General features: G+C 34.7%; 1 protein-coding gene across 5 annotated transcripts in view; it reads right to left on the bottom strand.

Moving 5' to 3' along the window:
- Positions 1-14,358, bottom strand: part of LOC141455982 (lachesin-like) — a 325,735-nt gene that overhangs the window by 86,089 nt on the left and 225,288 nt on the right. For all 5 annotated transcript variants that reach the window (XR_012459551.1, XM_074131526.1, XM_074131525.1 and 2 more), the window contains one exon: positions 13,792-13,977. Coding sequence is in view for 4 of the 5 variants with exons in the window: in XM_074131526.1 (XP_073987627.1) it covers positions 13,792-13,977 (186 nt within the window). In the remaining variant the exon portion in view is untranslated. The remainder of the gene's footprint in view (positions 1-13,791; positions 13,978-14,358) is intronic.

A 14,358-nucleotide genomic window follows, 5' to 3' on the forward strand; every position in this document is an offset into this window, starting at 1 on the left:
TTGCCTTGAATGGAGCTAAAGGTTTCAGCCTAAATTCCAAAAGAGATGTAAACATGATAATGTATGCGGATGACACCATCCTTCTGAGTACCTCCAGGACTAATGCTCAGTTTAATTTAAAATTGTTGGAAAAATATTGTGACTACAATAGTATTAAAAGTCAACCCTAGGGTCATTCCATGTCAAATCAACACGGGGTCTGAACCTCACCATCTCGGATTTTCTTGAAATTTAGCACATGTGTACTATTGGTATAGACTTGGAAAAATATGAAATTTTACTGTGATATGTCACTGGTTTATGAGTTACAGGGCTTTAAAGTTGCCAAAAATGGGCTGAAAAACAGGGAACCCCGTGTTTTTGAATTACTGTAGAAGCTTTCCTAATTGAGCTACAGACTTGGGATTGGTGTCATTTTATAGCATATATAATTCCCATTCCTGTGATATGCGATACCATATGGGTTAGGATAAATAAAGTTTGTTAAATTTAAATTTTAAATTTTTTAAAAAGTACATATTTTAAAATTTTAAAATTAATTCTATGAATAGCTAGTAGTGTTATGAATCACCAGGCAAAATATTAATTTGGGACGACAATGGCTTCATTGTTAAAAAAAAATTAAGACTAAAACTCCAATCCGATTAATTCAACTCTGAATTCATGTTAATACAATAATGCTAATAATAATTCCACTAATAAGTCCAAAGTAAAACATACTGATAAGTAATAGGATCTCTTTATTATTTTATGCTTGAAGTGGCTTCATTTGTTTGACATGCATCACTTTCTAGTAGGACGTATGTAAGTTCTTCCAGTCAGAGTCACAGGATCAATTTTTATCAAAACATCCACTACTGAGACCCAAAAATTATCGGCTAATTATAGTTTATCAGGGAATTTTGAAACTTCCATTTCGAAAGCTTCTGAGTTCATAGAAACGTTTTTAACCAATATTTTGGATTTACTTCTGGGAATGAAAGCATGGTATAGCTGTGTTCCTTTAATAGCCAATGCTTGAGCAAACCGATTTTTTAAAAAACACTCAGATTCAACATAGTCTTCCTGGGTTGAATATGCAAAGTCTATGTTGGTGATCTTTTCTACTGCCCACTCAAAAAGTTGTATTGAAGTTTGGATTTGATTTCCATAGGGTCGTTGCAAACTGGCACGAGCTGCCAGTCTCTTTACCGAACCACCTACGCCATCACAAGGCCCTTTGCCGACTTAAACCAACTTAAAGAGGCTGATATCTCAGCCAAAGAAGACTGTTCTTGAACAAAGATATTGAATTGAATTATTTTTGCATAATTTGATTAACTGCATAATTTCATTAAAATAATGTATTATAATTAATATGAATAATTACTGTAATCATAATTATTAATTCTAAAAATGATTTCAAAATCAATATTTTAAATCTTAATAATTATTAATTATGATTCATTGATTCATTATTACTATTTTCAATTTATTTATTACTTTAATTTTATTAAAATATATTTTCCATGAAAAGGAGCTTTAGTCTTAATTTTTTTTAACAATGAAGCCATTGTCGTCCCAAATTAATATTTTGCCTGGTGATTCATAACACTACTAGCTATTCATAGAATTAATTTTACATTTTAAAATATGTACTTTTTAAAAAATTTAAAATTTAAATTTAACAAACTTTATTTATCCTAACCCATATGGTATCGCATATCACAGGAAAGGGCATTATATATGCTATAAAATGACACCAATCCCAAGTCTGTAGCTCAATTAGGAAAGCTTCTACAGTAATTCAAAAACACGGGGTTCCCTGTTTTTCGGCCCATTTTTGGCAACTTTACAGCCCTGTAACTCATAAACCAGTTGACATATCACAGTAAAATTTCATATTTTTCCAAGTCTATACCAATAGTACACATGTGCTAAATTTCAAGAAAATCCGAGATGGTGAGGTCAAAAATGGTCTTTTTTTGTGTTGATTTGACATGGAATGACCCCCTAATAAAACTTTTCCTGGTTCCATTTCACAAAGGTGGTCGTTTGCCTAAATATCGAAACTTTGTTTTGTAAAAATTCTCACATTAATATTTCTAATAAAACATTTATTTAGAAGTTCCACTCTATTCTTCAGATTTAAGTGTTTTAATTTTTTGTTTCATTATTGTACTTTTTTCTTGTATTTTTATTAAAACTGTCCGGTAGGACAGTTGTATAAGGGTTGATCATCAAAAACTGCACGAAAAAGCGTAACGTTGAAAAACACCCAACTTTGAAATTTTTTTTCTCTTTTTCTATAAAAGATAAAATTCCCAAATTTTCTTTAAATCTTACTCCAAACCATCCTTTATAACTGTATTTTTTTTGCAACCACCCAGATCTAATAGGTTTCGAGAAAAAAGTTGCCGAAAATGAGCAAAAACGGCTTTTTCAAAAAATGTTCTTGTTCTTGTTCTTGTTGTTGTTGTTGTTGTTGTTGTTCTTGTTGTTACCTTTTTTGTAAAAAACGTAGCGCCTAAACGCGTGAACCGATTTTCATGAATGAGGTGTCATTCGATTCGGAATTTTATGTAGATGTGCCTTTTGGGGGTCCCGACGCTGTACATCGAATGGGAGAGGAGTTAGCCCCTTTATGTAAGGCCCCCTCCAAAATTATTATTACTAATTACTCTGTAAATCTTGGCCCGATTTTGATAAAATTTGGTAGGATGATAGGGTTAGGGCTCCCCTACGTAACATTAATGCGGCGATCAGCTCTTACACTTGTTAAGGGGAAGTATAGCAATCGTTTCAAATTATCGACACGTGAACCGATTTTTATGAATGAAGTGTCATTCGAATCGAAATTTTATACAGATTTGCACTTTAAAAGTCTCGGCACCGTGCCTCATAAGGAGGGGAATTTGCGCCACCCAAATAAGGCCCTTTCTAAAACTATTATTACCAATATTTTTTATAACGCTTAGTCCGATTTTGATAAAATTCAGCTCGAATAAGTGGTTATAGCTCCTCTACGTTGCTGATTCTCTTGCTCCTACTAAGAGGAAGTACTGCAATCGTTTAAATTATCAATGAGTGAACCGATTTAAATCAATGAATTGTTCGATTAAAAAATCTTTGCCTCTTTGCCTTTTAGGGAGAAGTACTGCAATCCTAGTTTATTTTTCTTACTCCTCTTAAAAGGAAGTACTGAAATCGCAGTTTAATTTTGCTATTTACGTACAAATACCTTCCTATGTTATTCAAAACGCTTTCTCAAAAAAATTGTTATTGAGGATGGTTTGGGAGCCGCAACTACAATCATTCTTTAAAAAGATCTCTCCAGTGGTAGTTAACACCTTATCAGGTTATAATGATAGAATTGCTTATTCCAAATTTTAAAAAAATCTGTAAAGCAGATATGTAACTTTGTAAAATAGACAAAAAGGAAAATCTATCCAAAAGGTACAAAAATCTCCTTAACAAAAACTTACAGTTTAAAATGTTAAGTATAAGGGTTGATTAAACGCCAAAAGGTACACAAATCAGCGAGTACCCAACATTTCATTAATACTTCATTAATAGTTAAGTAATTCTACTGCATTAATTTTCATTAATAAGTTATTTTTTAGAATTTATTAGATGTCACAGACCCTTATGCTGGCCACTTCATTTATAATATTTTTTTGTTATAATTATGATAAATCACATAAATATGTATATGCATGTTAAAGTAGAAAAAGACAAAGTTAGAGTAGGCTACTGTCTTGAATTCGTCTTACCGAAGTATTCGTGAGCACAAATAACACACAGTTAATAACAAGTAGATTATTCAACAACAATTATTCATTTCTCAATTGTAATTTAATTTAGTCCCCCTAATTTTACTTATAGTAAAATACTGGAATAATTAGCTGCCCTAAAAATATGCATATCTTATTTACTTTATATTACATATATACAACATTGTGGGATAAATACCTAGATTGAGAATGTAATTGAAGACAACTATATTATTTGCGATAAAGCCAGATAATTATTACCTATTATTATAAACGTTTGACTACTACATAAAATAACAATTACTTTAATCGAAGAATGAACTTAAACCGACGATTTTTATTTAAAAATAAAAATAAATAAATAAAATAAACAAAATCATTGATGTAAGTTGATGTAAGAATTTTTTTAAACAAGGTTTTGAATTTTTTAGCCTCTTAATTTTTTTTTTATTTTTTATAACGTTTTTCTTTTTAATCTGTAATTAGTAGTTTGATTATTATAAATAACTAGATATTACAGTCAATCTACAGTGCTACTTGAACATATATTTTGTAGACGAAAATGGCCAGCATAAGGGTCTGTGACATCTAATAAATTCTAAAAAATAACTTATTAATGAAAATTAATGCAGTAGAATTACTTAACTATTAATGAAGTATTAATGAAATGTTGGGTACTCGCTGATTTGTGTACCTTTTGGCGTTTAATCAACCCTTATACTTAACATTTTAAACTGTAAGTTTTTGTTAAGGATTATAAATTTGTATTGGTCTCCCAATCCTTTACGATAGAATTGTAAATTTTCTAAAGCAATAAAAAATATATACAGGGTGTTCATTTTAAGACGGCTCAAATGCGGTTGATCTGAGCAAAAAGTGGTAAGGAAAAATTTGTTGCCAGTCAAAATTAGTTTCAGAATGGCTAAAAATTAATTTTACTTCTGTTACAAACAAGAAGGTCTAATAATTAATTGGTAATTTTGGGAGCGTTGCGTTTAATTACCAAAAATTTGGAAACCTCCTGCCACATATTTAAGTGATCAATATCTTTCATGTAAAGGATCAAACTTATTCCTTAATTTATCAAATAATGCACTTTACGCAGCATGTAGCTTGTGCAGCATGTACTGTGCCTTCAAAGGTGCCTCCTCTGGCTCGCAAGCCAGGTTAGCCTTGAGGTTATCAACTGCTCTCTGTATCTGAGGAGGCACAAACTAGTGGTGATGGGCAACAAATTTTTCCTCTACCATTTTTTGCTCAGATTAACCGTTTAAGCATGAAATGCATTTGAGCCGTCTTAAAAATGAACACCCTGTATGTTATACAGGTGCCATTAACACCTAAGATGAAATCCTACCCACAAACCGACTGCGTAGGCCAATTTGTAAAAACAATTTATCTGATTCAAGTGACTTCCAAACTGATATTGTCGGTAATAAATGAAAATCAAAACTCTAATTACAACGCCTTCACTTATTTAGTAAAACATTAAGAAATAGGAAATTTTGCAAAAATAGTCTGCGACTATGAAGTGAAAAGTGAAACTTGAATCCATAAATCCACCAACCATTCTAAGAACTATAAAATAACTAATAATGTCTTGATCAATTGAATTTATCATTCTGCTTGCGTTCAAACAAGGTACAGCACTAGTGCTAGACTTCTAGACGTCTAAATCAGTGGTTCCCAAACTTTTTTGACTCATGGACCCCTTTTTATGGTCAAAACTTGCCCATGGACCCCCAAGTGAAAAAGCTACATAAATGCACAGTGTAAAAATTACCAATTTAAAAAAACATTTTGTTGGAGAAGTATTTATTGAAATTATAACTTTTGTTTAAAATAAAATTTAAAAAAATTAATAATTTGGATGAACGTGATGAGATGTTATGAGTGTATTTATATCCGGCTCAATGTTTGTGAGTAGCTACCGCAAATCCCCACGAGTACTCTTTGGTTCAGGTCTGCATGAAGAGCTAAGGTGAGTAAGCAAATCTTCATCTCTATTTTACAATTTCGAAAGATTTGGAAACTGAGAACGTTCTCCTCTTCCCAAGTTTTGTATTTACAGAAAATGTTTTGCAACAAACGCAGATATAACGCTTTCAGTTTTGATTAAATTTAATTGGTCACCTTGTTAGTTTCTAATTTCCATAATAATAAAAATGGATCACAGTTTTATTATTTTATACTCCTTAACAAAAACTTACAGTTTAAAATGTTAAGTATAAGGGTTGATTAAACGCCAAAAGGTACACAAATTAATCAACCCTTATACTTAACATTTTAAACTGTAACTTTTTGTTAAGGAGATTTTTGTACCTTTTGGATAGATTTTCCTTTTTGTCTATTTTACAAAGTTACATATCTGCTTTACAGATTTTTTTAAAATTTGGAATAAGCAATTCTATCATTATAACCTGATAAGGTGTTAACTACCACTGGAGAGATCTTTTTAAAAAATGATTGTAGTTGCGGCTCCCAAACCATCCTCAATAACAATTTTTTTGAGAAAGCGTTTTGAATAACATAGGAAGGTATTTGTACGTAAATAGCAAAATTAAACTGCGATTTCAGTACTTCCTTTTAAGAGGAGTAAGAAAAATAAACTAGGATTGCAGTACTTCTCCCTAAAAGGCAAAGAGGCAAAGATTTTTTAATCGAACAATTCATTGATTTAAATCGGTTCACTCATTGATAATTTAAACGATTGCAGTACTTCCTCTTAGTAGGAGCAAGAGAATCAGCAACGTAGAGGAGCTTTAACCACTTATTCGAGCTGAATTTTATCAAAATCGGACTAAGCGTTATAGAAATATTGGTAATAATAGTTTTAGAAAGGGCCTTATTTGGGTGGGGCAAACTCCCCTCCTTATGAGGCACGGCGTCGAGACTTTTAAAGTGCAAATCTGTAAAAAATTTCGATTCGAATGACACTTCATTCATAAAAATCGGTTCACGTGTCGATAATTTTAAACGATTGCTATACTTCCCCTTAACAAGTGTAAGAGCTGATCGCCGCTTTAATGTTACGTAGGGGAGCCCTAACCCTATCATCCTAACAAATTTTATCAAAATCGGGCCAAGATTTACAGAGTAATTAGTAATAATAATTTTGGAGGGGGCCTTACATAAAGGGGGCTAACTCCTCTCCCATTCGATGTATAGCGTCGGGACCCCCAAAAGGCACATCTACATAAAATATTGAATCGAATGACACCTCATTCATGAAAATCGGTTCACGCGTTTTGGCGCTACGTTGTTTACAAAAAAGGTAACAACAAGAACAACAACAACAAGAAGAACAAGAACAAGAACATTTTTTGAAAAAGCCGTTTTTGCTCATTTTCGGCAACTTTTTTCTCGAAACCTATTAGATCTGGGTGGTTGCAAAAAAATTACAATTATAAAGGAGGGTTTGGAGTAAGATTTAATGAAAATTTGGGAATTTTATCTTTTATAGAAAAAGAGAAAAAAATTGTCAAAGTTGGGTGTTTTTCAACGTTACGCTTTTTCGTGCAGTTTTTGATGGTCAACCCTTATACAACTGTCCTACCGGACAGTTTTAATTGAACCATGCGCGGACCCCTTGACGTTGTTCAGGGACCCCCAAATCAATTTTAATTTTCCACGGACCCCCTGAATGATACCGGGGACCCCTGGGGGTCCGTAGGGACCACTTTGGGAACCACTGGTCTAGATGAAGGAATAGAGCTTTTCGAGCTAAAAGCAAGGAGGTCCATATTTTTATAAATGAAAATAATGAAATAAAAAATAGAAATGTTTGCAAATATTTTTGCAAAAAAAAAAAAAAAGAAAAGAAAAATGTATAAATTTTAGTTAGCTTAGAACGGACGAAGTAGTCACACTATGGGATCTGCCATTTCCAGAGAGTATGTTTATAAGGCAAGTAGAATTTTGATAAGGATAAAAGAAAAGTTGTAGGAGTGCTGAAAGCGCGACTACTCGAAGATACACAAGGACGAAGAGGAACAAGTCTACAACTAGAAAAGTGAAATGAAAAGAGAGAAAAGAATTGAGACTGTAGGAGAGTCGGTAAGTTGTTTTACATTTATATACAGGGAAAAGTGAATGGAAAGGATAGCAAGGAGTATTGCGGAGGTAAGGTAGTGAAGGACAGAAGTAGAAAGAAAGCAAGGTGGAGGAACGTTAACATTCCGGAGGCGTGCGGTCCTACAGTGTAGTATAGGTTGGGGTTTATACTGTGGACTGAAAGAGCAGCCGACTGGGGCAAACAAACCCCGATGGGATCAAGTCTGCTGCAGGCAGTCAGTGAAAATTGGTGAACTGATTACAGCACAAACCACCACCAACTGACTCCAAATACACACTAAACACAAACAATTTTCACAACCAGATGAAGTAAACAAAAGATTTACTTAAACTACATCCTTCTTAACACTAAATCTTGGTCAAAATTTTTCTCTCTTTTAATCATAAAATTAGGAAATGTGGAGGACATTATTAAAATTATTAATTTTACAAGATTAATGCTGAATTTTTTTCATTTATTAGATACATTTAATTTCAGTAAAAATATCTGTAAATGTAGCCGCCCCACATGAGACTCAAATGAATTGACCTCAATCTGAGGTACAAAAAGTTAAAATGGCTAATCGACAAACGTTAAAACTTGACCAATAAAAGAAAACTATATATCGCCCTACTTACCCCAATATGGACGTACGGAATACAACTCTGCGGAAGTACCAAAAAATCGAACATCAACCGACTTCAGATCTTACAATCTAAAATTCTGAGAAAAATATTTAACGCTCCCTTCTACGTCTCCAATCACACAATACACTCTGATCTAAATATTCCTCTCGTCTCTGAAATAGCCCCAAGCTCTATACACAAAACTCCACTCAAATCTACACAGTCATTACAACCCTCTGATCCACAACATGTCTTCTACAAAACACTTCCTTCAAATCTACATCGCAGACTAAAGCGGCGGTCACTCAGGATAGTTGCTGTGTAAGCTTACAAAAGTAGCGAACTAACGGCTTCCATCACCGGATGGTCGTCGTTCATTCCATTCACGCCTCTTGGCGCACCTGCATGTGCGTGTGTATCTCTTTTGCTTATTGTAATTAATTACAGTCACAAAATAAATAAACAAAAAAAATATATGTATATATAAAGCCCAATTTTATTAACCTATTATTCGATTTTACATAATAACCCAGACGTTTCGATCCTAAAACAGTTTCTCCAGCAACCATATTTTCAATAATTTTAAAATAGTCTACAGGTGAAAAAAGGAAGATAATTATGAAATCCAGAAACATAATCCTTACATGAGATTTAAAATGAGCGATTCTTAGATGTAAAGTATTGTGGTTCTTTAGTTACTACAGTAAATAACATGGTTATTCTTTTTTTTCCCTTTATTCATTATTTATGTATTTTAGTAACGAATTTTTACGCAATGAAACTCTGTAATGTTAATTTAAGGCGTAACAGCGCGATCTAGATACCAGTAAGCAACAATTTTTTTAGTAATAATTGCTAATTAATCTTAAACCCAGGCGCTACGGTAGCCGAGCGGTTAGAGGCGAGACCTGTGAAGCTAATATCGTATGTGTTGCGGTACTGGGTTCGCTTACCGGTCTTATGCCTTGGATTTTATTTAATGGTTAATAAAAGAAATTTACAGTAAAGTATGTTTGCTAGTCGCCTCCGTCCACGACACCTAATTGGTAGTTGGACGTTAAGCCCCGCCTGGAAAAATAGGCATTACTTTACTTTTTTACTCTTAAACCAGCCAGGAGACTAACCTGGACTCGACACATAGCACTGAAATTTTGTCTGGCCTCCCAAACTCTCAGACAATCTCTAATAAACCGATAGAAACCACTAAAACATCATTGGCCCTTCTGTGACTGTCGATTAGCCCTAATACGAGGTGTGGCTATTAAATAACTAGACTATTGCTGTAAAACATTTTATTTTAAATTTATACTCATTTAGTTATTATCACCTTCAATATACACCCCTCCCCTATCCCTGCAACGCTCCAAGCGAATTTACCATTGTTCGAAACAGTGCTGGAAGTCTTTTTCTGTCAGCTTCTGCGTGACGCTTTTTCTTTCACAGCTTCAACGGACTGAAATCGTGTTCTTTTTAATGCAGATTTGACTTTGGGGAACAGATATAAGTCACTTGGGGCCAGGTCAGGCGAATAAGGCGGATAACCTAAAACTGGGATGTTGTACTTGGCTAGAAACGTCTTGACAAGACAATGTAGTGTGAGCCGGCGCGCTATCTTGATGAAGAACCCATGACTTGTTCTTCTACAAATCGGGTCATTTTTTCCTTACTCTTTCACGGAGTTGAGCAAGCACCTCACGGTAGTAATGATGATTAATTATAATCGATATTTTCATCCGTTTTGGACGTGGAAGGGCGAACCGGGTGGTCATCATCTCCGACGTCTCCTCAGCCATCTTGGAAACGCGCACTTGATTCTTCTTCTTTTAATTACAGATAAGTTTCAGTAGCGGTTTTACTAAGTTTCATGTGAAATTTTACGGCAATTCGTTGCTGTACAACATGTGTAGTATCATGTTTTCGGCAAAACGAAACTAACACCTCTTACACAAACGACGGTTCCGGTCAGACAGATTTTTCTACAAACACGTGAGACGCTGCAATCGAAAGAGAAGGCATGCATAGATCATAGTCTCGTTATTTATAGCCACACCTCGCATAAGGACCTAATAAGTCTGCAATGAATAAACTCTAAAATAATGTGCTCGTACATCGTATTGAGAACACTTGGCTTTTTTTTAGATTGCTGGAATATTTGTCTGTGATTTTGAAGAAGAATGACTCTCAAATGGTTAGACATAGTAGCTTAGAAATTTTTATTACCACTTTTTGGATAAAAGAAATTTGAAGTTAAGTGAGAGAATTAGGTTCAACGCTTAGAACAAGCAATTCGGTTGTTCTCAGTCTGTAAAATAATAGTCTTCATTACATTCCCTTGGAAGATGAGTGATTTCGCATAGTAAAACGGGGAATATATTACTAGTTGGGGTTGACTTTTATATCCCATCAGATACGCCTCACTTAAAATTTCTGATTCAGTGTTCTCAATAAAAATTATCCCAAGGTGTGAATGTTAATTTTTAAAAAGACGATATTTGTTTAATTACCAAAAATTAAAAGTAAATGAAAAGAAACAAAATAAAAATTAATGCAGAAGTATTTAAATTGTAGCGATATTAGTTTGCAGATAGTTGGTAAACCGCTGCTTTCTGGATACATGATGTAAGGTTTTACCCAGCCTGACATAGTTACAACTGATTATTGTTTCGGAAAACTAATATTGCAGCGCCTTCAACCACGGCGGATCTATCTAACATGAGTGCTCTCATATTAATGTCGCGAACAATGTTTAGCCTTGCAAGTTACTAACTTTACTCCCACCACGCACCCTCATCTTTTGCCTAAAGATTACTTCCCTTGAGGAAAATTTTAAGCAATGTTATTATATCTTCATACTTAGCAAAGAAGCTATATATGCTTTATTATCACCCTTCTTCTCGCTACTGTATATATAATAGCTCTCTTTCTGAACAATCAGTTAGAACTTAATTATCTCAGGAACTGAACTTACTGTTGAGTTTCTCCTCAAAACTGATTACAATCCAAATGCCACGACATATCTGTCTCACCTTGCTATTAACAATAAATTCTAGATTTAAAGCAAGTTCTTGCATTGTTACACATAAAGACAAATAACAGCTTCTATGTTAATATCAGTAGATGATTAATACTTATTCATCTTTTTCTTCCTACAAATGCGCTAGGATAAACAGCACGGTTAAAAGAATTGATTTAATCGGCATTCTAAGGCATAATGGGAATTCTCAACTCCATCTCGTCAAGCTGATTGGGCGTGGACCGAATCTAGTAGAGGCCTAGAGAGAGAAGTCCTCAAAAGATTCTGTACAATCTATCTCTGAGACTCATAAACTGCAGACAAATCTACCTCCAGCTCTGTGTAACGACTTGAACAATAAAAAAAAGTCAACACAACTACTAGCCCGACTATATCAGCACGCAAAACAAACAACTCTTCGATCTGCCACAAACAGTAACTAACTATAATCCTAGTGGTACACTGATGGCTCCAAGATGGAGGAGGGTGTGATAGAGGGAGTGTACGGGGTGAAGCCGAAATGTAGCTTTTCGGTTAGCCTAGGAAAACTAGCTACGGTTTTTCGGGCTGAGCTAGCTGCTATTAAGTTCTGTGCTGCCGAGATTAACGGGCGAGGAATTATTAATTCTAAGGTCGTAATTTGCTCGGATAGTCAGGCTGCTCTACGAGCTATTAGTTCCTAGGTCAATTTAAGGCTGGTTTGGGACTGTCTGGGAGCCTTGAAGGAAATTAGTGACCAAAATAAGGTATTTCTGGTTTCCTGGTCATTCAGGACATAAGGAAAACGAAGTGGCAGATTTATTGGCCGCGGAAGGCTCTGCGGGACACTTCGTTGGCTCGGAGCCCTGTTTTGGGGTTCCGAAGTGTGTGAAGAGTGCGGCCATTAACTTATGGGTGCAGAGTAGGTCTCAAGAGTGGTGGCTTGCCACCACTGGGGAGAGACAGGTGAAGGAGTTCATTAAAGGCTATTTGCCGAGGCTGTCTGCAGAACTAATCCGCCAAGGCCGTGGGGCCATAAGGATGATTGTAGGCCTATTAACTGGCCACTGCAGGTTCAGAAAACACATGCATCGCATGGGCCTGGCAGATGGCTAGCCTTTGTAGGTTCTGTCAAGAAGAGGAGGAAACTGCACGGCTCGTGTTGTGTCAGTGTGAGGGGATTGTCTGGCTAAGGATGTTACTTCTCGGGGAGGAAAAATCAAGGCCTGTGAGCTTTACCCAGGAGCCGCAAAAGGACGGGTCTGGAGGGCGAACTTTAGAATGAAGCCACAATAAATCCAAAGGGGTCGCAGTGGCGCAGGCCTTGAGGCCGCCCTAGTTCAATCTATCTATAATCCTATAAGCGCAAAGAGTGACAAAAATTAGACTTGAGTTCATTTTAACATCAAACCAACAAATTCAGATTCTTTACATGAAACATTTACTTAAGTTTCTACTCACAGACAAATGGAAAAACAAAATAAGAAGCTTAAATAAAAATGGCGAGTTTAAAAAAAGATGAGTTATTTTCCTCAGAAAGACCAGTAACATTGTAGGGAAGTTACCACTATCCAAAAACAGTCAAATCTCTAGCAATCATATTTTGTCATTGTAAAACAGCAACAACTTTGGGTGAGCTTTAGTGCTGGGTAAAATGTTTTACTATTCAAGAACAAGAGCCCAACCTTTTGTTACGTTCATATGGGTTTTTAGCCTTCAGAAATGGGTTCTTGTATAAAATAAGTCCTCACATAATAATTATGATACAAAATTATTCATCGGCAAAATGACTGTGTGGTATCTTAATCATTATTTGTAAATTATAAACTTATTTGTTGTTAAGTATACGTACTCTCAATTATTTGTCCTCAATACAACGAAGGGTAACATAGAACTTTTAGAGAAGATTCAGTAATGCGAATAACTAATGGTAGAAAATTAAATGCCTATTTAAATCTTGTAAAGAACAATAACTACTATCCACCAAAATACCAGGAGTTTCGATGTTAAAAAACATTTGAAGAGAATAAATGATTTAATTCAATGCATTTTTTATTAGAGATAATTGAAGAATAATGTTTAAGCGATATCTCATCTTAAGTCATTAGCGCCAGGAGCTTCTCATTGCAATGTCATATCCAACAATTTCTCTCATGAAAGATAAGTCCCAGCGGTACCAGGAACGTTAAAATTTAAAGCCAGGCAATGGCCTGGATTCGAATCCTTGGCCACTGACTTGTGATATTATTATTAAAAGATGAGTAACATAATTACAGCAAATCAATTACACAATATTATCTAATCATAATTGCCAACATACTATTGAAACTATTAATATCATATTAATAATATTGATTTATGTATAACCTGGCTCTTCATTGGATCCGTATTCACTTGGCACATGTATGTACCTCGGTCTTCACGGCGAACACCTCGCATGTTCAACGTCCACGTGTTATCGTCATTGTGGGTGACAGACAGCCGGGCGTTGTTGGTGATCACGTGTTCATGGATTGCCAGGATGGCTTTTGTGTCCGCCTTGATCCACGCTACCTACTCATTGAGGCAATAACGCCCCCAACAATAATCACAATAATCATTTTTTAAAAAAAATATTAATGATTTTAATTGACTAATAAAAAAAAAAAAAGAAAAAGCACGAAAAAATATTTTATATAATACATCATTTCTTAAACATCTAATTTAATTAAAATAAATATTTCATCCTTTTAATACAGAGTGCATAACGCTTGCATTACAAGCAAAAGAAATTAAACTAAATAGGAAATAAGACGCAGACATGCAGCGCAATAGTGCAAATTAACAGTCACAACATATAGTTTTTCTCATTAAAACTATTCTAGAAGAAGGAACTGTAGGACAGTTTTGTTGGGAATAGTAAAAAAAAAAAGAACTATTATAGTACGTTAATAA

Source organism: Rhodnius prolixus, unplaced genomic scaffold, assembly GCF_049639745.1.
Source record: "Rhodnius prolixus isolate KJV_2025 unplaced genomic scaffold, Rpr scaffold_4, whole genome shotgun sequence".
In the NCBI taxonomy this organism is placed as follows: domain Eukaryota; kingdom Metazoa; phylum Arthropoda; class Insecta; order Hemiptera; family Reduviidae; genus Rhodnius; species Rhodnius prolixus.